The sequence below is a fragment of the Apteryx mantelli genome, chromosome 23 (genome assembly GCF_036417845.1).
Source record: "Apteryx mantelli isolate bAptMan1 chromosome 23, bAptMan1.hap1, whole genome shotgun sequence".
NCBI lineage: Eukaryota > Metazoa > Chordata > Aves > Apterygiformes > Apterygidae > Apteryx > Apteryx mantelli.
Genome location: NC_090000.1, coordinates 2031682 through 2056319, shown reverse-complemented (window position 1 = coordinate 2056319; position 24638 = coordinate 2031682). Strand labels below are relative to the sequence as shown.

Genomic DNA, 24638 nt, shown 5'->3' with positions numbered 1-24638 from the left:
GCTCATTAAAGTAGTCTTGTGTATTTTCAGCAGGACTCATCTCTTGAGTAAAGATAAGCTTGGGTGCGTTCAAAGAATATTCTATCCATCTTGTAATTCTGGTCTTTTGAGCGTGGTTGGTGTGTGGGGTTTTTGTGTGTTTAGCACCTTGTTCCCATGCAGAGGTGTGTTGTGTATATTTATAACACTTTCTCTATCTGAGACCTTGATTCAGTAAAGTGTTTGAGTTTGTCTATACCTTTAGACAGAATACTTGCATTTCTTTGAGTTGGGGCCAAACCATTGGAGTTCTGTTTTCCTGTACAAAATCACAATTCAAACTATTTTATACATGTAACATACCAGTCTCCATCATCTGTTAACCTCCGTTTCTCTTTTGGAAATAAACTAGCTTTTTGGCTTCCCTTTATATTAGCTTAGCCTGCTTATAGCTGGCCAAAGTAGTACCAGTTCATCAAATGACCACAGAGAAGCTGTAAAGGCACAGCACTTGGACATGAACCCCTGGGGTTCCATCTGAAGTGTAGCTGGCTGACCTCTGCTTTGTGTTTGTCAAAAGCACAATTTAACTGCATGCCAAAATCACCTCTTAACTTTTCTATACCTGTATTTGCTGGCAGGTGCCTAAGGGGAAATGCTTAAACTTTTGTAGGTAGGAAAGTACATCAATATTTTAGGCCATAGTTTGGCAAGCATGCTTAGGAATGTCGACCCTGTAAATGTGAATGAGAAAATAATAAATCTGTTCATAAAACAATAGCCTTTTCAGTCATGAATCTGCCTCTAAAATGACAGTGTCTGCTTTCGATTTGAGAATTTAGAAGCAGAGAGGTTACTGTGTTCTGCTTCATACTCTAATGATACTGAACCTTACGTAGTCTGATCCAAAGCTTCCTCAAGCCAAAGGGTTATGATGATATTCTATTTTTAGGAGAAGTTTGTGCTATTTGTAAGCCTAATGTACGTGTTTTAGGGTTTGGCCTTTAAAAAGGGAACCTTGTTTTCAATGTTTTTTCTGCCTCTGATTTCCAAGACTCAGTGGAAACAGGACAATTACAGGTGGCCTGGTCAGCCAGCATGAATCAGGAAACTCAGCATAGGACTGGGATATTGGGAGAGGAGGAGTGATTAAGGAGGGCCAGGTGAGTGAGCTCTTTGATATATATTTTAATTTTGTTTTGCTATTTAAGATTCACCAGCCTGGTCCTAAGCAACCTTGGGGCTTCATTCTGCCTGCATCTTAGGCTGTCATTTGTGTCTTTGAACAGTTAAGATAAAGGGTTCTATTCTGACTGGTTCAGCCTTTGCATCAGTAAGGCGCAGGTATGAAGTGTCATCATTACATGATATTGAATGTAAACAGCTAGAGATCAGACTTATAGCAACTGGCCATCAGAATGGCAGTGCTGGTCCTCCCTTTTGTGTGCTTCTGAATGGAGGTAGTGGCTACTTAACTTTCCACTTCTCTCTCAGCCTGTTACAAAGTGCTGCTGCAAACTATTAAAAGTTCATGTACAAGTAAAGAGACAAAGGGCTTGTTTTCTGTTCGTTAGGTGCCTCCAGAAATGATCATCATGACAGTGAACTGTTAGACCAGAACCTTCCTGGAGAAGCCCAACTGAGAGCTGAGAGCAGCCCAGTTACCAGTGAAGTGTTTTCCATTACAGAAGATAACTTAGATGAGGTGACCTTTGATTTTCAGACACCAGCAGTTGACTCTGACTTCATTCCTGTGCAAACAGAGACAGCTGCAAAATTAATAGCTGTGGTGCCCAAAGGATTGGTTAGACACCTTGCGGGGGCTTATCAATTACACAAAGAAGCAGCAGCTTTAGAACTCCAGGATGGAGGCACATTTCCCAGCAGGCTTCTGAGTAGCACGAGCATCCCTGTCTCGAGGCAAGGATCACAGTCAGCCACCCATCAGGAACAGCCAAACAAGTCATTACCAGGAAAACCAGAAAGAGAAAATAATACTGAGCCCAGTATTAGACCTGCCAGCTCTGGTGCTGGGTTGTCCCAGCCCATTCCCAGTGGGGGAATGCGTCAAGATTCTCTGGAGTTTGCAGCCGTCTCTTCCATTCCTGCTATCAAGCCAACAGAGGTGCCAAGCCCTAAAACGTCTCTTCTGACTTCAACGATAAATTTCCATACTCTAAGAAAAGAAATAGCAGGATCTCCATTTCCTACCAGAGTTAAGATGAGTCTTGAAAGTGCTAGGGTGGATTGGTTACCAGCATTAACACCTCCCACTAGCAAAAGGCCAAAAGATGCAAATCCAGAAGCCCAGCCTGATAGCAAAGCTGGTGTGACACCTGCATCCCTGAAGAAAACTCGGACGGTGGATGCTAGAGTTAAAACTTCTGCATTCTTTCAAAAGCCAGCCTCGGGGAACCTTGATGCAGTCTATTCCAGAATGATGCAGTCAACTGCTGTCCAGTTTTCCCCTACTTTCTCTCTGAAGGAAGAAACAACAGACAGTAAAGCCAGAAACTCAAAAGCAGCTGAAATGAAGGGCTCTAGACCCCCAAGCCTGCTGCCTGCTCTTCAGACACTCCCACAGGGCAGTGTACATTCTTTGTTATTGATGCCTCTGGAAACACTAGTTCACAGTGACTTAATTCAGTCTTCATTTCAAGGACCAAGGAGCACAACTGATAGATCACAGTCCCTCTCTTTGTCCCAGACTCTGAACTGTACTAAACATATTTCTCAAGAAACCAAGAGGAGCTCTCAAAGTGGAGTGCTGGTTTTGCAAGGTGATGCTAATCATCAGACAATTACTAGCAAACCTGAAACAGCTGGATCCCCTGGGGGCCCACAGACTTCTGCTAACTCATCCCCATTAAGCCAATCACAGATGTTAGAGTTAAAATTTTCCCAAACTACTAGAGAGCGAGGAGTAACACCTGCCTTCTTTCCAGGTACATCTGCTTTTGTGAATGCAGGCCTTCAACCTCTAAGCACATTTGATTCTGTTCATGCAGGGCATCAGCCACCAGCTACATCTGCTCCTGTTTATGTTGGATTGCAGCGAAGGGGCATCTCCACTTCTGCCGCGAAGGGATTTCACATACCGATTTCATCTGCTTTTACTAGTTCTGGATCTCAGGTTCAAGCCATTTCTGCCCATCCTGGGTCTCAGGAAACCTTCCCTATGAAGCTACAGATGAGCACAGTGAAAGACTCCAAGGGAAAGACAAGTCTCTCGCATCAGGTTGATAAGGCTGCTTCTCCCAAGCTGAGTCCACAAGCCAGCACAACCCCCAGCCCCCCTGGATTGTATGACAACGGGAACCAGAAAGTTCCTCTTCATGGCTTTGCTCCTTCAGCCTCCCAGAACCAGCAACCTATCAGCCTGGAATCTTTTCCTCCAAAACTGGCCTTGCTCCATGCACAAGAAAGGCAGCCAAGCTCAACAACAGCATATCCTGAACCGGTGGTGCCCGGTGGTTCTCGTGAGATCCTGGCACATCTGGCACAAGCACTAGTTCAGCAGTTTGGTGTGTTGGATGATACAGCTACCAAAAACCTCAGTGGCTTTAGAGTCGATCAACTTACAGTCCTACCATCATCCCAGTATTTGTCTTTTCTGCTTAGAAACACTAATGGCATAATGTGTTTGCAGCCCATGCAAGATTCTCCTCTGCCTACAGGATTCCCAAACACCAGTATTGGGACTCTGGTTTCCATTCAACAAATGCTGGCAGCAACCAATTCTTCAGCATTAGATCTTGCAGACTTAAAAAATCTGAGTCCCTCTAGCTTAATTCTGGTTAAGCCTGTATTTATCCTTTTGCCCACTGAGAGACCAGAGTTCCAGATATTGCGCTCTCCTAAAGGTGAGGATGACCACAAAACTGCTTTATCTTTCACTAACAAGCAAGATCTGAATTTGGTTACCCCTGGAAGCAGCCACAATATTGCAATGAAAACTAGTTCCTCTTATTTCACTAGTAAGCTTTTGAGGCCTGAAACTACTCTCTCCACTGCTTCTAACCAATCGGTAGAAAAAATGAAAGTAACTTCTCAGCCAGTGCTGACTAATAGGAATTCTACAGCCACCACTGGTTTATTTGAAGCTGTGACCTCAGTGTCAAATCACATGCTGTATCCACTGACAAGGATTAACACTACAGTGCAGGCCATCCATCTGCACAGTCTGCCTGAAGAGATTCAGTTATCTGCTCCATATTCCCAAGACAGCAAAGAGACTGATATCCTTTTACTCAATGGAGTGGTTGCAGAGCCTCTCACCTCTGCTGTGCCACCATTAGTGTCATCTACACAGCCTGGCCCCTCTGTCTCCCCAAAAGTATTTTTCACAGCTGAAAAGCCAAGCTCTTCTTCTTTAATTTCTTTACTCTCAGCAAAGGGACTCCCTGCTTCTGAAACACCAACCCAACCTCTGTTTACTATGAGAAGGACTGTGGATCAGCTTCAGCACAGTATGAAACTAATGCTGCAAACAACCGGCCTTCACCAAGGTGTAGTGAGCACATCTTCCTCCATCAATACACAATGCAGGGAGTGTTTGAACTTGCGCTCAGCTGGAACCATAAAACAGCCATTGAAGATGTCCACAAACATCATGCCTTTGCAGTCTGCTTCACAAAGTGTCCCAAGCATGGCATCACTTCCAAGGCTGCCAGCACAAGTACACTTTGTGCCCAGCACATTGCCAGCTTTCTCAGCACTTCCAGTTGGAAACAACCATAAAGATTCAGTAGCAGGAAGCAGTGCCCGTTCAGGAGGAGTCACTACGCATGCCACAGTGGTGCAAACGCGCACCACTTCTATAAAACCTCATCTTACTAAACACCTGGTGTTTACTCCCATTGTGCCTAAGTCCTTTATGGTGACAGAGAGACCAACAGTAGCACCCATGCATGATCCATTTTCAGCCAAGGTCCAAAGGAAAACAGCTGTTTCTGGGAAACTGCTGCCTGCAGTTACCCACACAAGGATATATGCCAAGTCTCCTGCAAGCCTTCCTTCGTCTGTGTTGACAGATGCCCCCCTGCTATCAGCCCTGAAATATGAGCAAACTAGTCTAGCACCTACTAAATTGTTCTCACTGGCCAACGTGGGAGAAAATGCAAAACCAATTGAAGTCAGCACAAGTGCAAGAAAAATAGGAGCTAGTGCACTCTTGGGAACAAGCGTTGCTCTGCCAGCCATGTTTAACACAAGGACACAGCAACCTCCCACAGCAGTTCTTGACAGTAAGATTGCTTTAACTCCAGTACAGCCATCTGTGTTTGCAGGATCTGTTGCTCTTGAAAGAGAGTCTAAATTAACAGCAAGCACATCACAGTCTCCCTCAGCAATGACTTTTCTCTTTGCAGTGAAGAACGATCATGTGACTGCTTCACTTACAAACAAAAAAGCATTTCTCCTGCCAACATCAGCTAAGAGATCTGATCCATACATGGCGCTGCCTACGGTTGCCAGGGTGAACAAAGCAACTGTGGTCTCACCATCAATAGGGAAGAGTGATGGCATGTTAGTGAAAGAGAAATATTCAGCAGCAACTGGCCAGCTGCCCATTCAGGCACCTGTGTTTTCATCACATCAGGCATCAGCAAGTCTACAAAGTCACCCTTTGGAGAAAATATTATTGAAAGATAACACTGAATATGAGCCTGGTCATTCAAGTCCTGACACTGTCTTGCAGGCCACTGAGTCATTTATAACAAAATCAGTTTCTGTCTCTGCTAATAGGCTTGTAAATAAGGTTATATATCAGTCACCTGCCTTAAATGCAGTAGCTGTCAATGATGCTGAGATGCTTCTAACCCCAGATCTAACCCAGTTCCTTCCAACCCCAGAAAGCCTCTCATATTCTTCTCGGATTCTGGTAGCACCTACACCAGAGAGAAATTCCCTGCCAGATGTTATGAACACCGGACACTCTGAGAAGCCATTCTTGAACACAGAAACAGAGGAGCTGTTTAAAACAAATGAAGTGACTGAAGAAGCAGCTGAAGGTTTGGTAACCATCCTGACACTGCTGGATTCTGAGCCCAGCCTACTGCTGAGTGAATCACGCCAGAGAAGTGTTTTGCAGTCAGATGATGTCCTTCTGAATGGGTAATTATCTCAGTGGAGTTGCTGCTACATCTTTATGCTGTGTGATTTAAGGAGGGGGGGAGGCAATATCCAAATTGCTCCGTGGGCTCAGTAACATGGGAAAGCTGTATTGTGGTTTTAAAAACTCTCATTTCCTTCTAGATTGACCTCACATATAAAAGATGGGCCTTTCAGCATTTCAGATCCCAACACTGCTCTTCAGACCTTTTTTTTTTCTTCTCCATAGTAGCTTCCTATTCTGTGACTGTTCTCCAGACAAATTCTATAGGCAATTTTGCAAGTGGGAGCATTTAATAGTGCTCAAGTAAACATGCTAGCAAAGAAAACAGATATTCTCACTCAGTAAAACATTTCTAGGCTTCCCTCAGCTCAAATGATTTGACAGTGCAGAGAGGCAGGAGGTGTTTCTGGTCATGGGAGTTAAGTCATGCTAGGGTCTACATGTTGTTCATTTGTTTCAATTTGTTTGTACATTGGGCTCACATTTCTGTTTGACTTAACTGAGGAAACAGACTGTAATGGTGTTTTGGTCTTAACAGGCTGCAGAGAATGCCTGGGTCTCATTTTTTCTTCCCTCTTTTCCTTCAGCCATGCAGTTGTGACTGATGTCTGTGGCTCTGGTAACTACACTGTACAGATGAGCCTGCGCCCTGCCACAGAAGCAAGCTCTGAGGTCCATCAGTCACTGCCTTCCCAGGAGACTTTCCTGGCTTTAATCACTCTGCAGAGTAACAGCAGCCACCCTGTGCTACAAATCCGGTCATGCTGTGTGACCCCTACCACCAGGCCGGAGGGACCAGATGCCACATGCTGTCTGTTCCGCAGGTCAGACACGGAGCTGCAGGGATGGGCTGGGAATGGGAAGAGGATTATCTCGATCCTTACAGAATGCTTTCTCTTGTGTTCTATAGCTACAGGGAGTCTCTGATCTCTCTGGAGTTAAGATTAAGCTAAAAGCAGTAAGAATGCATCCAAGGGTACACTGCTCCTTTAGCTGTCTTGTAATCCATATAAAGGGCTTGATAAGACTTAGGGTCTCCAGGGAAAAAAATCTCTCTACTCCTTTCACCTTTTGATTTTTGTAACCATCTGCATGATCTTGGGCACAACACTCTTACCTGCAATCCATATCCCCATCAGTGTTTCAAGGATGTTATTGCCTAAACTAACTCTCTGGGTTGGGCACAGGGATATTTGAGGATTAATTAGTTAATGTTTGTAAAATCCTTTGGGTGTGAAATGTATGTTAGAAGTGCTAGGTATTACTGTCATCTATAAAAGGGCTTACTGATTTGCCCATGTTGGCTACAGTAGGGGGTCACATAAGCAGTGCTTCTGAATCAATCTAAATCAGGGAATGGTTATCACACTCCAGCAGCCCTTTTAATGGCTTTAGCAAAATCAACTTCCTATAAAAAATTCTACTGCTCTGGGACTGTGGCCTCCACAACAGTGACATGTCCAGCCTGACACGTTGTGATTTTGTGGATTTTTTTGTTTGACTGAGTCTGTAGACATAGATGCTTGGCTTAGAACTTGTGTATAACTGTGCCAGCAGACTCTGTCCTTCCTGACTTGGGTCAGAGGAGTGCTGGAAGTTGAAACTGTTTTCCATTTGTCCTTGCCAGGTTGCCATCTGAATGCAGACACATCCAGTTAGTGCAGAGCAGTCAGTCCAGAGCTGCTAGCTTCACCATCCAGCTGTTCCAGATGCTGAATCACTCAGTGGCCTATTTGCACTGTGAGCTTAATGTCTGTCTGCACGGCAAAACAGGGTGTGAACAGGTACATGGGAAGAGTCCTCTCTCACTGGTCTTGTGACAGAGGGAAGTTGGGGGAAAACAAGGGAAAGGAAAAGATATCAGTAAGGAGTTTCTGGAAGGACTGGGTGCTTCCACCAAGTACAATTGATTGAGCAAAGATCTGTGATGGTAGATTGAGGAGTTCTGCTTTCTTCAAGCTTGCACACTCCTTTTTTAGTCTCCTGCATGCTCTGTGTCTCCTAAAGCCCCAACTGAATTTCTACTCTTAGTTAAGCTTACAGAGCTCACAGTGCCCTATTTTCACCTTACTGTCACAAACTCTTTACTGCTGTATGGTGTAATCAGCTGAAGAAGCACAATAACAAACAAGCAAGTAGCAACTTCTGCATTGTAGAATTACACAAAAGGGCTCAAATCTGTCTCTAAATTGGATTGTCCTGGGTTTGGGAGATGGGACTTTTCAGACTTCCACAAGCTTGGAGGTCTCAGGAATAAGGTAGCTGGTGTGTGTTTCTGTGAAACACTTGGTGCAGTGTCTGATTGCTTAGCCGTGAGCAACGCTGTGGATTTAAATGGTTCAGGAGTACAGAGAGTTTGAGAGGGGTGTAGCAGATCTATTCACAAAAGGTTGAATGGTTCCCCAGTCCCCCATTAGAGCCGGAAAGGCTCTGAGAATTCGTTCACTCAGGCTCAGGCTGCTTTTAAGGAGCTTTGGCAGGAATTAGAGAAATCAGCTGGGGAGAGGTTTGTGAAGGGTGAATTTCTGCATCTTCCATATGTCCTGGCTGCTCTAACAGCACTTCCTAGAGTGCAGACACAGTATAGTCCTAAAACGACAGTCAGACACTTGTGGGAAGAACTCAGCCACTCCCTGTAACAGAGTCCCCCGATAGGATCATCCTGTGTCTGGTCAATCCCTTTGCTAAAAGTCTGGAAGATGAGTATATGGTATGTTAGTGATATGAAATGGTAGCAATAGGTGCTAATCCCTAAGGAAAAGTAATTGGGGAATAGAGATGCACATATGGGCTGGTCCAAGCATTAGATAATCCACTTTTTGGAATGACGGCAGAGCTACGCAAAGACTGAATCAGAGGAGATTTGCACCATCTGATGCTGCGATTGCTGTGGACTGCACACAGCCACCAGTGCAGGAGATCCTGTTCAGGCACCTCCAGTGCATGTTTAAATCTTTTTCACGTGTCTTTCCTAGGACTGCTTTGAAAGTGTGGAGATGCTTCCCCCACCAAGTGATAGGAACAGCTATGGAAACCTACACAACCTGATCTCATTTGGTCCAATTTTGAGAACAAAGAACAGGTTTCTGTATAAACCTGTGGAAGGTGAGTGTCCCGTTTTTTTGCGTCTCTGTCCCTCTCGAGCTGCAATCTCTATTCAACATACAACTTTTCCATCTGTAAAGAAAACAGTACATGTTTAAAAGCTTTCTTGACGACTGTCTGGTATGGCTAAATTTTATCCAAACAGCTCCTCATGTTTGCATTGGCCTTCCTTAATCCCAGACAGGCAGGTTAATCAGTATCAGATCTGGTAAACTGTCAGACAGGAGATGCAGCCAACTTTATTCCCTGTAGGAACTTTAAGCTTTAGAAGAAGGAGAGGGAAGGAAAACAAAGCAAAGCATCCTCTAGCTGAAAATAATTTCCCTGCGTTTTTGCAGTATTTTGGTGAAATACGGTGACTGAGGATGAGGAGTGCCATTAAAACAAATTGTGAGAGATATCCGCTAACTCTTTCCTTCAAGTATCAGGGTTCTGAGAGAGATGGAATGTGGAAGAGTGAGACAGGATATAGGGGCCTCCTTTTAGATATTTTTCTTTTCTACTAGCTATGGAGCTTTTAGAATCAGAGCAATGCTGTCATTTTTTGTACTGAGCCTAGGGACAAATCCCCCAAACTAGAGGTAGTTATCTGATACAGCAAGGTAAGTCCATCCCCAGGTAACTGGAGAAAAATCTCACTCTAGCTTATGACCACTAGAAGCAGAATGAGGAGTTGAGGCTGGTCTTTAGTCAGGAGCATTTTCTTTTTTCTTTTTGTCCATAGGTGAAATAGAGCAGCTGGTTTGTGTTAATTAGATGCTGACCAGCTATTAGAAATGAGAAAGATTCATTCTGGCATATCATGAGCACGAGACTTACTAAATCCACTGGCACCATCCCTGAGAAGCACTTAGCTTCTTGTGTCTCCAATGAATTTATGTATATGATATTTACTGCTGGGCTTTTATGGCAAAGAAGGTAGTGTGTTTGAAAAGGCACTATACATTCAGATTACTCTCTGGAAGGAGAGTTAGCCATATCTGCTTGGCATGGTATAAAGAAGAACGGGGTTTTACCTCCTCTTTCCTTGACCTATCTCTGTTAATATTGTTCACTGCTTCTTCTTTCTTTCCAGGTCCTGATTCTGCTATGCTGGTACCCATTCTGCTGGGATCCCTTACTGGTTTTGCTGTCTTGGGTGGTGCTTTCCTCAGCCTCTGGCTGCATCACAGACAGAACACCAAAAACCTAGGTTATCCACCACTTAGAGAAATCCAAGGCCTGTGAACTATGAGCAGCTGACCGCTCCTGCAGGTTGCACGCCACCACTACACTGATCAGAAAAGCAGTTGATTTTGCTTCGCACACTGTATTGCTTTTGTAGAGCTTCTGCTGACTCCGGGAACAAGGGATCCAATCTCTGCTTTAAGCACAACTCTCCCTTCTTTCCTTCTGCAGGAGAGAGTCCAAAAGCTGCAGAATAGAGAGAGGGCTGTAGTAGGGGTACAGCTGTAAAGGAGACCAGAACTTAGAATGCTGTGTCTGCAAGGCACCAGCACCCAGTCTATTCACAGAAATGGGAAACCAGACAGGAAATCAAAGTGCAGAAGAGAAATGTAAAATAAAACGCTGCAAAGTAGAGCCATGACATCAAGGAGAACGGATGGCTATGAAAAAATAACAAAACCTGAGATTACTATTTGGAAATGTGGACAAGGGTCCAAGAGCTCCAGACATTCAGCCACTCAGCTTGTCAGCTTTTCTCATGTCCAAGATGCTGAGTCCCCTTTATCCTTTTGCTTCACTCACTGTAGTGTTTTCTCACATTCAGCGGAAGCAAGTTTCCAGTAGCTGCCTGTTGGTAAAAATCCAAATAGTGGGTGAAAGTTAAGAATTCAGAAGTTTTCTCCACAAGTCTGAATTTCAGAGCACACAGGAAAGAATTCACCACATCCAGATCCTGGGCCCAGTTTCTTTGCCACTGTTGTCAGAACAGCAGGCAGTGGAGGGGCAGTTGCCAGAGCAGCTTGTGTCAAATGCAACAATGTAGTAGCTTGCACCTCTACCTGGATCAGCTTTTCTCCAAGAATTTCTTCAGATCTGATAAGCAGCTAAAAATCCTAGGTCAAGATTCAATGACAATTAACCATTCAGAAATAGTAATTATCTGCACTGCAGTAGTGCTAAAGGAAATGGTAGCACATTGTATTTGACATGGACTTGCCTATGTAGAATGAAAATAGTCTCTGTGCTAAATCGTTCATGACCTAAATGCACAGGGCCCAGGAAAGTGTCGTTACAGGGTACTTTTTGCAGCTGAGGAGTCAAAGCATAAAACAATTAAAAGCATGTGTGCATCGAGACTCTTACGTGTGTCTCTGCCCTGTTCTTCAACCAAAGGACTGCTCTCCTCTTCCCTAAAACAAGTTTATCAACAGGGTGTCTAAGACTGATGCAGCAGGTTCTGTTAAAATTAGCAGCAAAAGGAATATTCTGTAAAAAGCCATACTGCTTTTTGGCACTAAAATGCACCCAAAATGCAGCCACATCTGAAGTACAGCAGCATCTTAGGAACACAAAAAAAACCACTTTGTGGTTCTCAAGGAGTCGGTCATTGTGTCCAGTTGAAACTATGAGCCACGTTGGCAGAATGTGGGTAACTTGTCCTGGATACCAGTGCTGATATGATGCTGGTTAAACTGCCCAAACCAGCTCTTCAGAATTCTCTTGTCTTCTCAGATGCCCCTTGCAGGCACTCAGTAACATGCTTTATCTCTGCAGTAATCATCCTGGCTCTCCTTGCTTGTTATATTTCTACTTAAATACTTTCTCAGGTTCATGCACTGATGGTCCCCACATGCTTGTACTGGGGCCTTCTTTGTTCTTTGACCTCCTGGAGTGTTTGCCACACTGCCTTCTCATCCAGCTCACAAGGGCTATGCCGCACAAGGCAAGGAGTCTTGTGGATTTCTCTCTGCGTAAAGCCTGCCTTTCCTTTAAGTATCAGTCTGCCTCGCTTTCATCCAGCATATACTGACAGCTCAGGTGAGGACTCCCTTCTTCAGCACACTGCAATTGCAAAAGGACTGCTGCAGTGCACCATTTTTCACCTTGTACTCTTTAACATTTGCCCACCTGCTGCTAGGCATGAGAGGGGAGGGCAGCTTTATGGCAACGTAGCCAGATAGCCGCATCCAGTGTGGCCAAGCCCTGCTCAGCAGCTGGCCTGGGTGCCTGGAATGCAGTAATGCAGCTCCCTCGGGTAGGACTGAAAGTGACTTTGAGGATCCACCTCTTGGCAGTGAGGAAGGTGGCTCATCTCAGGTAACTCCCCACCTCCCTATGCAAATCAGAAGCAGGAAGAACTCCTTGATTCTTCTCTGATACCGCCTGAGCGGGAGGCAGCCAGCGAGGCTGTGTTCACAGTCATGACTTCAGAGCTAGATCAGCACCTGGGCAGCTTAACTATCTTTAATAAGGAGGATTTTGAAGAGGACTGGGTTAAAGTGGCCGGCGGAGGCTTTGGGCATGTGTACCAAGTCAGGCACAAGAAGTGGAGAACAGTTTATGCAGTGAAATGCTCTCTGTATCTGCTGCCGGACTCCAGCGTGGAGAGGTAACTGTTTGGTCTCTTATAGCTCTGTCAGTTCAAGCTGTCAAGTAGAACCATCTGTGGTGATTTGGTACTAAAACTTTGAAGAAAATATTCACATGGCTTCTCGCCCTTGGGAAGCCAAGTTTTTTGGCACCCAAAGGGTGTGGAAAAAACACTAGTGAGCTGGCATTCTACCTCTCTTTCTTCCTCATGTGCATGTGTGCTTGTGCAAGGGTGAAAGGAACATGTATTCAGAACAATGAGCACTGAAATCTGGAGGCTGAAGTAAACTAAACACAGGCATGTGGATTAAAGCAACCTGATTACCTACTTGCTATGTTCGCTGGCCATTGGGATTTACAAGTATCTTTTAAACTAAATTCGTCATTACAGTCATCAGGATCTTAGCCAGGTTTAAAGCTGAGGGAGAGAGGAATTCCAGCTGTTTTTGCTGGGATTGCAAAGCTCTCTGCTCCCTTGCTTGCCTCACCCTCCAGACTTGTTCTTTTCCCTTCAGTGTGCACCTGCTTCTCCAGTTTACTCTCTGCTCTGTCTCCCACCTGCAGAGCCTCTTCTGCTGGCTGCTTTGTGTCTGGAGATTGAACAAAGCCAGGTAGTCTGCAAACACTGCTGATGCCACATACAATATGGGCAGTCCTGAAGAAAAAGGAACTGAGTCAATAAAGTTGTTAATTCTAGAAGTTTGTAGCTTCCACATTGGAAGGATCCCAGCAGGCTAAAAATCACACGCACACATGACTTGTAATGTTACTGACAACAGTTGAGATAGTCTGAGTTGAGCAGTGACTGTCTCCTTGAATTTGCACTGTTTATACTCTTGATGTTATGTTTGCATTTCATGCTGTTTGGGGGTGGAAAGTGAGTTAATCAGTTTTACTTCTGCATCTATCATTTTCTAGAAGGTTTAATCATATGGATTTCCTGGATTGTCTCAGCTCTTAGTGTATGCTCCAGAAGAATCACTGAATGTGAACAAAAATATTTGCTGATTTTTAAAAATATTTCTGCTACCCACAGGATTTGAAAAACTAAATCTGAAAATCTGAGTTTGGGAAAAACACCTGACAGTGTATGTGCCTTTAATCGTTACTGTACTGATCTCCTAGGGACTGAAGTTACACTATTTTGTCATTAAAACAACTTTGCACTCTGACATATGCATATAAAAGGCCTTCCTACCCCTTTGATATGGCCAAGCAGCCTTGTGGCTGCTCTGATTTACGTTATGCTTTTCAAGAACCCCTGTGAGCTCTGGATTACGAGGCAAAACTGCCTTATACTGCGCCATACCAACAATCCTCCCCTTCTGTAAGGGTTGCAAGAAGAACCAAAGTTGGTCCTGTAGTCCTCTCCATCCATGGGATATTGCGCAATGGCTGTTTTCACTTGCCTTGGATGGCTTTCATGTAACTAGAGAGCATCTTTGAGTGTTCGGTATATGAATTGGTCATGAGCCTTTTCATGTGTAATATGAAATGGTTTTGGTTTATCTGTCAGCAGTCAGTACAGGCCCCACATGCAAAACCAAAAGGCTCCAAACTATTCAGTGGTTTATAGAAAAGCACAGCAGCACAGTCCTCTGGTCAGGGAGCAAAGGAGCCAGTTGTTTCACAGGAGCTTTTAAAATTCATTGGCGCTCCTGTCTGTGAACTTGAAAGACCAGTGTCTCTTACTGGCAGCTATGAGTGACAGCACTGGTGAGGTGACTTGTGTCTATTCACATTCTGTCTTGGTACATAATCACATTGCACTGTTCATTCAAAATGATGGGACCAACTGACAGTGAGTTTATTAACCATGGATGCTCCTGCTTCCCTGGAGAAAACAAGACATAAAATAGTGGGATGATGCAAGACATCCCTGTGGGCATATCAAAAAAAGGAGAGCTGGTGTTCAGTGAGTGCCACTGAACCTATGTAGCACCTGGGAGAAGGAGAGAGAATGGCTGAAAGGTGGCTCTCGCCTCAACTTCTGTCTGTCAAGCTGCAACAGCTCATCGGGCACAGACCTGTAGGGGCTGATGATTGATTGCTGCAGAGAAAAAAAAAATCACAAAGAACACATGGAAAGGGAGAGTACAGCCACAGATGCAGTCACAGTATTTTCCAGAGGGCTGAAACACTCAGATTCTTGCTTACAGGAATTGCTTCAGGGCTGTTGTTGTTCTCCTTTACAAGCCTCATTTCTCAGGGCTCCCTCCATTTGTCCAGCTTCCACCTTCTCGCTGTCCCTTCTTATATAGCTGTACTAGTGGTGCACATGCCTCCTCTGGGGCTACTTTGCTCCCTCTGTGACTCCCTGCAATGCCAGCTCGTGGCAGGATTCGGCCTACCTGTCTGTGCAGGTCCCCTCCTGGAGTGCCTGGGAGGGAGGTGGACACAGCTGTGCCCAGTGGTTCTGTCCCCGGAAGGGAACCAGGAATCAGAGGAGCCACTTCTTTCTGCACGCCTATCCTTTTCCTGGGAGGGCAAAGAATTAATCTGCAACTCTATGCTGCAGGTTGCAACTGTCTTCCTGTGCAAGTCTTTCAGGTGTTTTCTTTCCTAGTGTGGAACAGATTCCTCAATAGAGCGTATGTTTTAGTGTGGCGATCCTGCTAGAGGAAGTCTGGCTGGAGGATTTGCTTAGCTGAGTTATGTTTAGATGTATTAGTGGCCTGGTATAATGTCATTGCAAGCTCAGATTCATTCCTAGGGTGTGCTTTTTAACTGCAGTTTTGGTGTTTAACTGCTTGGCTGCTGTCAACACGTTCAGGACGCCTCAGTCTGGTTCAGCAGGTTAGGGAATGCACAGATTTAGTGAAACAGGCCTGTCAAAGTTGGTGACAGTGGACAGACATATCTAGACTACCCTTGGGACCAGGTTCACCACCCTCACTGACAGCAAGCTGCACACATGGGCTCAGGTATGGCCAGGGCGTGCCCTTCAACTATGCAAGCCCCCAGCATACGCAAGCTCAGCAGGTTCGTGTGCCATTGGATCCTGGTTTCCTGCAAGCACTACGGAGGCTGTCAGTGAGGCTACCCTTTGGAGAGGGGGTGGGTGAAGGAGGCACGATTCACCATGCTGTGCCTGCTCCTGACATCATGCTTTCAGAGGAGCGTCGCTTCATAATTTCACCAAGGTGTGAAAATGACCACGTGAAAAAGGCTTTCTGTGATCACCTGAGAGCTGGACTGAGACAGACGTTTTGACCACTTTCTCTAGAAGCCTAGTGGTTGAATTTGCCTATACAATCCTCAGCTCATTTTGAAAATTCGTAACACCTTGTGTCTTAGATTTTAGCCTGCAAAAGATCATGATGTGGTTGCGTTATCAGCAATTCAAGGGGCAAATTGAAATTAATCTTTTGGGGGTATGCAGTGCTGCTTAGAAAGGCTGGGCATCCCTAAGGTACCATACAGTAACTCTGCCTGTGAATCAGCATTGATGCTATGTCTTGGTTCTACTTTTATTTTTTTCTTCTTCTCCCCAGAACCAGCATGAACTACCTAGTGGAAGAGGCAGCCAGGATGGAGAGAATCAAATTCCAGCACATTGTTGCTGTCTATGGGATCTGCAGCAGCCCTTTGGGTATAGTGATGGAATATATGGCCAGAGGGTCCTTGGAGAAAATTCTCCCCAGCCATAAGATGTCATGGCAGCTCAAATTCCAGGTTATCCATGAGATGGGCCTGGCTATGAATTTCCTGCATAACATGACACCTCCTTTGCTTCATTTAGATCTAAAACCAGGGAACATTCTCCTAGATGGGAACATGCATGTTAAGGTATGACCTTAGTGCTGCGTTTGTAGGGACAGGTTATTTTCCATTAGTAGTGGTAGCGTGTTGGTTGTCTTGCCAAACAACTCCAGGAACTTAGTAAGTGAGGGTGTTTGGGTACACTCAATGAAAGATTGACCTGCAGGGCATATAAGAAGCAGCTGGTAAACAAATGGCATGGTATTCTCAAGAACATACAGGGGATCTGTGCCAGAGCTGGGAGTTTAGGGCCCCAACTTAGGGGAAAATGCTGATCTGCTGAACTCGGTGAAAAGCACTGACTTCAGTTGTACCAGGGTTTTATCATGTCTCAACTGCTAAATGCCTCCTCATATTCCTGATCATGTAGGACGGAGGTATCGCCCAGCTAGAATAAGGAGGGGTGAGGTTGTGAGCATTACAGGGAAGGTTCTCATTTGCCTCTGCTTGCAGATCTCAGACTTTGGGCTATCAAAATGGATGGAGCAGTCTAGCCAAACGGAATACATCAAAAGCTCTGCTTTGAGAGGCTCTCTGAGTTACATCCCGCCGGAAATGTTTCTCCAATACACCAAGCCTCCAGGAACCAAATACGATGTGTACAGGTAAGGGCTGCCCTCGGTTGATGGGGAGAGTGAGTTTGGATGCCTGTGCAGAGGTCAGACAGAGTTGCCACCTGGATCTTACATGGAGCAAGAGAAACTGTGCGTTGCTTCATTTTGTTTACATTCAGGTGCTGTGACCAGCAAAATGTCCTTGGTGGAACATGCTGGGAGCAACATGTGCTACTCTGATTGCAGTGGTGGAGAATGAGGGGCAGGGGGATTATCTGTGGGTGATCATCTGTCTCTTACCAGAGGCATCTCTGTGTAGCAGCAATCCCACGCGATTTGCAGGCTGTATTGCCTTGGGTTCCATCACACTCTGTTAGCTCACTGGGAGTTGTTATAGAAGAGGAGTAAGATTAGAGCACAGCACAGACACTGTCTGCTCTTTTATAGCAGTCGTTGCTTAGGCTTATATTGATTTTGAGACAACTGTAATATTGCTTGGCTAGCTGGGTATTAAGCTTCATTGTGGTCAATAATAGGTGGAGAAAAGATTTTAACTTCGCTTTTCTGCTTTTGGCCAAAGTGCTTTGCAGTACATCAGCTCCTTAGCCACTACACTACACAGTTACCCAAGACAAAAAGCAAAGGAGGATTTGGATGGTCATTTAAACTTGCAGTAGTCAGGGACTCTAACCCAATGGGAATTGGGTGAAAAAAATGGGACTGAGAGCCTCACTCTCACAAGAAATGCTGCTAGTTACTCATTCACTGTACAAACGCTGTGGCTGAGGCATCAGAAGCGTCTGTGATGATTTGTAAGATGTTCTCCTTTTGGGGAGTGTGGGGGATAAAATCCTAGTTCTTCTATTCTGAAGAAGGACTTCTTAATTTTTCCACTTCTTAGGAAAATGAAAGCATCCCAGCAATACATAGATTTTATGTTCATGCACAGTGGAAACTCTGTGGGGGTGATTGCTCATGATCTCTAATTCCCTGCAGCTTCGGAATTGTCATTTGGGAGGTGCTTATGCAGAAGAAACCTTATGCAGGTAACTATGAAAATGAATGTGCTTCTTATATGCTGTGCACTTATTAAATGTTCATTACAGCCACCTTCACAGAAAACAAGTCTAGTGCTCATTGCTGACTCTTTTTCAGGAGCCAACATGACAGCCATTATAGCGAAGGTTGCAGCAGGAAGGAGGCCCTGCCTAGAACCCGTCAGCGATGAGTGGCCAGGGGAGTGTCAACAGATGGTTGACTTGATGAAGAGGTGCTGGGATCAAGACCCTAAGCAAAGGCCAAGCTTTACAGGTGTAGTAGCCAAACGTGATATGGATTAGCCAAAGGTCAGCTGCACGGATTTACAAGTGGGGGATAAGCTTGTGTATATCAAATTGCCTGTTGCCTTGGAGATGTCTGGTGCCCTTCTGCAGTCAACACATCCTCTTCTTCCTCTTTCCCTCCTCCCATGTGGAGGACTTCTATTTCCCAGGATGCTGACTGGGTTCTGAATGTGTGAGTGGTCTGCACAGTTAACAGTCTTTCTGCTTCTGTAGATATCCCTGTAGAAACAGACGTGCTGCTGTCCTTGATACAAAGCCTGGTAGTAGATCCAGAGAATGAACACCTTGTCAGGAAGATGTCCCACAAGCCTACTATCTCCAGGAACCAACAGGTGAGAAAGGCTTCCAAGTGCCACTCAGGAAATTCTACTGAGTCCTTTCTCTGTTCTTAACAGTTCTTGAGACTGTTTTCTATCCCATCGCTATTTATCCCTAGATGACAAGGACATTTCAGCACGCTTTGCATAATGTGTTTTTTTAGGTGTGTATCTGTCATTCATTCATGGAGATGGGAAAACTGCAAATGAATTTAGGAAACTGGCCAGCGTGTTAGATGATAGACAGTCCAAGACAAAGACCCTTCTTTCTGCCTGCTCAGATACAGTGGGTTATTATGTAGGCTTCAGTCTTTAAAAGAAGCTGAAGCAGGCACAGAATCGCTGGGGTTCTGCTCAGGGCACTGGCATGTATGCTCAGATGACCATTTCCCAGCTCCATAGAACTGAGGATATTCCAGTTTAAACAACCCTCATAAAAGAAAAAAAAGTTTTAAATCTCCTTGGTTCTCTGATCGAGAAAAAAACAGGTTTCAGGTTATTAATTTGTAATTAATTTTAGCCCAGCTGCTGGAGTGTTTAGAAGTCAGCTTCGCACAAGAAAAAGTAGCAATTTATAACTGCTGCTAGTTTGGGGTTTTGTCCAATTGGGCAATCAGGAAGAAACCAGTTCCCGAATTATACAGTCGGTGGTGGGGTGGGGGGTGTTTGTGTTCCCTGAAAAGGAAAGTGAATGAGTAACTGGGATGCTGCCATGAGCATGTGCTGCAGTAAGGAAGTAGAATGTATATATGCTGGGGGGAGCAGATGACTTAAAAGGAGCAAAATCTCGTGGATACCCGGGGATCATTTTCGGACTCCTGCATTCCCACTAGTGCCATGATTTGCTCTGTTGAGTTTTGGATGCAACAGCAGGACTGGTTAAAAAAACCACAAATTGATAATACAACATCCTTGAGCAGTAACAGAGAAGAGCTCACAATGTAAAAATTATATAATGTGAATGAACAGCTTTCCCTTATGGCTTGTTTTTTGTTTTTTCCTTCCTGAAAACAAGAGTGCCAAAGAAGAGTTCACCTCCCAAGACACCAGCAGGAGTGGTAAGTTGGGGTCTTTTCTTCTTAACTCAGAGAAAGAAGGGGGGAAACACCAAAACAGCATACTTCCTTCCTCTCCAGGAATAAGGGTGTGACCCCAAAAAGTGTGTTTTCCATGTGGATGACTTTTCATTTTAAGTTAACGAAAAAGAACTAAACGTGAAATAGCAGGTAAAGATTTCCTGTGAGGAAGAGGCCAAGTGTCTCACTGCTTTGTAAAAGAGTCCATCTATGGTCTAATGGTTTTGCCTCATTTCATGTTCCCTTTTCTCTAAAATGCTTTTTCTTTCATTCCATACTATAAAGATTTACCTGTTCTCCTTCCCATCTGGTGCACACCAGGCTGTTTCACTTGGTCATATTCTCCTTCTCCTGTTTTGTTTCCCCTGCCTTTAGAAACTGATGATCAGGAGGTTCATATCCCACCTTCTCACAGTGAGACCAAAAGTCCAGAGGACATTCTGTCTGAGGAAATCTGCAGAGTCCATGAAAATGGCCTCACGTTACTTCATCTCATGGTGATCCAGGGAAATGTGGAAAAGGTGAAGCTTCTCCTGAGCTGTAAAGCCAGTGTGAACAGCCAGGGGGTCTGTGGCTACACCCCACTCATTATGGCTGTACAGAAGAGATCAGCAGAGATCTGCTCAGTTCTGATAGAGCATGATGCAAACATCAATATGCCAGATGAGGATGGCTGGACACCTCTCCACTTTGCTGCTCAGAATGGAGACGACAGGATTGTACGCCTCTTGCTGGACCACCAGGCCCAAGTAAATGCTCAAGAGCATGATGGGTGGACCCCTCTGCACTTGGCATCACAGAACAACTTTGAGAATGTAGCCCGAGTACTGCTGTCTCGCCAGGCTGACTCTAACACCCAGGGAGCTGATGGGAAAACTGCCCTCCACGTGGCAGCTTGTTTTGGGCATGCCAGCTTGGTTAAACTCCTGGCCAGCCAAGGAGCGGACCTGGAAAAGAAGCAGCAGAACCACCGAACCCCACTTCATGTTGCTGTGGAGAGGGGTAAGTTCAGGGTAGTCCATTATTTGCTGAAGAACGGGGCCTCTGTCAACAGCCTGGATCAGAATCGTTACAGTGCCCTGCACCTGGCTGTAGTGAAGGGGAAGTATCTCATCTGTGAGAAACTCATCAAATATGGAGCCAATGTGGAGCTGAGGACAGACAAAGGCTGGACCCCTCTGCACCTGGCTTCTTTCAAAGGGCACATTGAAATCATTCACCTGCTAAAAGACAGTCACGCCAAACTGAATGCTAAAGGAAGCATGGACTGGACACCACTTCACTTGGCCACTCGCTATAGCGAAGAGATGGTGGTCTGTGAGCTATTGAGATGTGGGGCAGATCCCAACATTGCTGAGAAGTCAGAGTGGGCCCCTCTCCATTTTGCAGTCCAGCGGGACTCATTTTTGACTGTCGCCAGTCTTTTGGAGTGCAAAGCAGATGTCAACGCTAAGAACAAAGTGGGTTGGACACCCTTGCACCTTGCTGTCCTCAAGGGCAACATGGACATCATAAAGACCTTGATTGTGGCTGGTGCTCTGCTTGATGTGGAAGATATCACCGGCTGTACAGCCCTCCAGTTGGCCATTAGACATCAGAGAAAAAACATCATTACATTGCTTCAAGGAACAGACTCACCAGTGAATAGATCAGGGAATAGGACTGTCATGAGTGATGCAAAGATTTCAAGAACCAAATTTGTTCCAGGAAGGATAGAATTGTAGATTCATCAAGTCTGGCGTTGATGACGAGTTTTGCAATAGCAGGTGCTGTGCCTTAAACCAGCATATCCTGGAGCCTGGTGAAAACAGGAAAATTGTGTTGTTTTCTTTTGTTTTGTTTTAAGAAAGTTCCTAAGGCACACATTTAATGGAAAAAGATGTAAAGCATGAACACTAAAAGAGTAAAAGAAAATAGAGCTATAGAAAGAAGCTGACAAGTTTTTTTTGAGAGTCTTACTAAGTGCATAGAACATTTGGGCTTGGTGATGCTGGCTTTAGGCAGTGCTTTTCTGTTTTCATTCTTACCATGGAGGGATGGAAATGGACATAGCTTATGTAGTCCCTTTTCATTTGGACTTAATGCTGGAACTGTGCATAGTGACCTATACATGCATATCTTCTACAGATTTTGTTGCCTTTATTCCATGTTTTTGTGCAGAGCAAATTGGTGTAAACTGGCCTTGGCACAGATGAGAATTGAATCTTAAGATTCTCACCTGCTCCTGGAAATAGACACTAAGCATATGGTACAGCAATGTGTCAGATTTTCTGACATCCCATTTTCATAAAAAGAACCTTTAGCAAAAATAAAGTAAGGAAGGAAGAAAAATCAGTAGTGAGAAGTCTTTAAATGGATGTAACACAGAGAAAAGATATTTCAGGACAATTCCACTCCATCCTTTCAGAAAAAAAAGAACCAAGAGCTTTTTTCCTAAGCATTCAAATTTTTTACTGAACCCCTTTGCCCTTTGGGCCTTAAACATTGAGGCTGTCACTATGGAGATGGCTCCAAGGTTGAGCCAAAAAGCAGATGCAGTTCTGGATCCCGTTCCCTGCCATGAAGGCTGCCAAAACCCTCCAGTCTTAGCTACAAATTGCTGCTGTGGGAGTTTCAAAAACTGATTAAAAGAGTTCCTGCTTAGAAAAGCAGTATCTAATTTGGGTCACCACATTCTGATGGCCCTTTTTTTTTAAAAGCACTGGGCAGCTGAGACAGTTAGCAGGTGCTAAGCACTTCTGGGGAAATAGATAGGTGGGTATTATTCATAAAATTCAGCTGTAGATAGTTAGTTTACCCAGCTAGTTTCTAAGGCTCCTCTTCAGTCTTTGAAGAGACAGGTTGTTCTAGAAGGCAGTGCTCATGGTACCAAGTTAAATTACCTAGATTTTAAACATCCCTACTAAAAATGTGCTTTTGTTTTATGTTTCTGTGGATGAATAGAAAAGACTTTATGCTAAATGCATCCTTTTTATATGTTTGATCCTACTTGCAGGGTTGTTCTTACAAGAGGGGAATCAGGGAAGTTACCCCACAGTAAGTTAGATAGCAGTGCAAGTGATGCAGCATGCAGGTTGGAGAGCAAAGGACACTTTCTAGCCCCAAAGAAGAAGTTATTGCTTACCAGTGGACGCACAACAGAACTGACTATTTTTGGGACAAGGTTTAAGTGATGTGTTTGCTGGGAAATGATTCCAGATCTCCATAAGGAAGATGTTCCAGAGGTTGATTATTTCTCTGGTGAGCACATAATCTTCATGGGTTTGATTCTTTTGTTGCGGTAAGTAACACTTTTGTGCTGTCTGTGACAATCCTACTGTGATTTGGTAAGGAATTCCAAAACATGCCAGGTTTGATGACTCTTCTCTTCACCACAGCTGGAAAGATACAGCAATGTAAACAAGTAATCCACAGCTCCTTGGGGGGCAGGATGCATCTTTCCTGATGGACGTTATTAGTTGGGAGTCATTACTTCAGCAAGTGTTGCTTCTTACCCTTTGTGGATGAAGAAATAGAAAAGTCTATCTGTGCATGCAGTGATTAGTTCTTGATTTCTGATCCTTCAGTAACATATTGTGTAGCAATGCTCAACAACTAACAAGTAGCAGCACCTAGCGGCCCCTGCTTCAGGTCCCAGCAGGCAAGCCAAAGCAATAATGTAAATTTATCATTTGCTGCCTCCAGTGAGAGAATCGTGGGCTTTATGCAAATAGACTTTTTAGCTTTGAACAGGTAACTGTTAAAGCTATAGTAGCACTGTTCAGGCTGAGAAGAAATATCACTTTATTGTTGGAGACTCCATCTCCTCTAACTGTACTGGAGTGATTGCTCTTATTTGCTCTCTGATATTCCAGTGTCTTTAGTGCTTTAGTCATTCGGAAGTCTTGCACCAGTTCTTTACTTTGTGTGAACATGGGTGAGCAGTATGGGAATGGGAGCTCTTTTTCTGCTCTGGCCAGTGCCTAGAATTACCCTGGTGCAAAGAGGTTGTGGTCAGTGACATTTTTCTTGGTGTGTCCAAGAAAACACCAGATGCTGTTGTCCAGGAAAAGCTGGCAATTGTTTGATCAGGACAGACCAGAAAGATGGAGTGGAAATGTCAGGCTTAAGTATGCTCTATAAAATATAAGATACTTTATGGTGCATGAGTCATCTGTATTTCATTGTTCAATATTGTACTTTTCCTTAGAGATTTCTTTACCCACTGAAGTTCTCTGGTCTATGCTAAGTAAAAGATCAGATGGCATGATTGTAATGACCCTGTCTGCTATTAAAAATCTTGTGTTCACTTCTCATGCATTTATTTTCCTTTTGACATTTGACCAGTTGCTGAAGCATGTGTAATGAGGACATTATTATAAACTGGCCTGAGAGAGGGGGCAACCTGCATGCCATAGGGCAGTCTTTGTGCAGCTCTTCTGTGTGAGAGGCTGAATCAGAAAACTCTGGAGGACACCAGATATGCCCCCTTCTGCTGCCTCACTTCTTGAGAGAATCCTTTTCAACCCCTCTGACCAGTCTCCAACCACAGGATGGCCCAAGACCCACCTGGCAGAGAGCTCTGGCACTTCGCTGATTGTGCAGTGATGTTTTCAGATGTTACTCTGACCGCTCTGATGCAAGAGCGAGGTTCTTCCCTGGAGCATCAATGTGAGAAGCTGCTCATTCTACTTTCCCCACCAAGTGTAGGGCGTAGGAGCCTTTGGCTTGTGGGCTTGCCTCCCACTGTAGATTGAACGGGGGGGTCCAGTATCCTGCCTTGCATGATGAAGGTAGAATTGGTATCTTGGCAATATGGCCTTGCTATTCTCTGCCTTCAGAGTTTGAAGGAAACATTCCAAATTTTTGGT

The 24638-nt window shown here is 44.6% G+C and overlaps 2 protein-coding genes across 2 annotated transcripts; both read left to right on the top strand.

The window, feature by feature from the left end:
- The first annotated feature begins 5410 nt into the window (after positions 1–5410).
- On the top strand, positions 5411–10450 carry LOC106497733 (uromodulin-like 1). The gene is made up of 5 exons (XM_067310243.1): positions 5411–6093; positions 6682–6918; positions 7722–7878; positions 9070–9199; positions 10275–10450. The coding sequence occupies exons 1-5, from the start codon at positions 5432–5434 to the stop codon at positions 10424–10426; spliced, it is 1338 nt and encodes a 445-aa protein (XP_067166344.1). The 5' UTR covers positions 5411–5431; the 3' UTR covers positions 10427–10450.
- Positions 10451–12543: 2093 nt separating this feature from the next.
- ANKK1 (ankyrin repeat and kinase domain containing 1) lies at positions 12544–24083 on the top strand. The gene is made up of 8 exons (XM_067310242.1): positions 12544–12755; positions 16231–16525; positions 16952–17103; positions 18049–18098; positions 18208–18363; positions 18609–18727; positions 19728–19770; positions 20164–24083. Exons 1-8 carry the CDS (start codon positions 12568–12570, stop codon positions 21510–21512), a joined length of 2352 nt encoding a protein of 783 aa, XP_067166343.1. The 5' UTR covers positions 12544–12567; the 3' UTR covers positions 21513–24083.
- The last annotated feature ends 555 nt before the right edge of the window (positions 24084–24638 follow it).

Excerpts from the sequence above, each read along its gene's own strand:
- LOC106497733 (XM_067310243.1), top strand. The coding sequence starts at position 5,432 with ATGGCGCTGCCTACGGTTGCCAGGGTGAACAAAGCAACTGTGGTCTCA. Across the intron at positions 7,879-9,069 it reads GCAAAACAGGGTGTGAACAG|GACTGCTTTGAAAGTGTGGA; the intron begins GTACATGGGAAG and ends TGTCTTTCCTAG. Across the intron at positions 9,200-10,274 it reads TCTGTATAAACCTGTGGAAG|GTCCTGATTCTGCTATGCTG; the intron begins GTGAGTGTCCCG and ends CTTTCTTTCCAG.
- ANKK1 (XM_067310242.1), top strand. The coding sequence starts at position 12,568 with ATGACTTCAGAGCTAGATCAGCACCTGGGCAGCTTAACTATCTTTAAT. Across the intron at positions 12,756-16,230 it reads CCGGACTCCAGCGTGGAGAG|AACCAGCATGAACTACCTAG; the intron begins GTAACTGTTTGG and ends TCTTCTCCCCAG. Across the intron at positions 16,526-16,951 it reads ATGGGAACATGCATGTTAAG|ATCTCAGACTTTGGGCTATC; the intron begins GTATGACCTTAG and ends CTCTGCTTGCAG.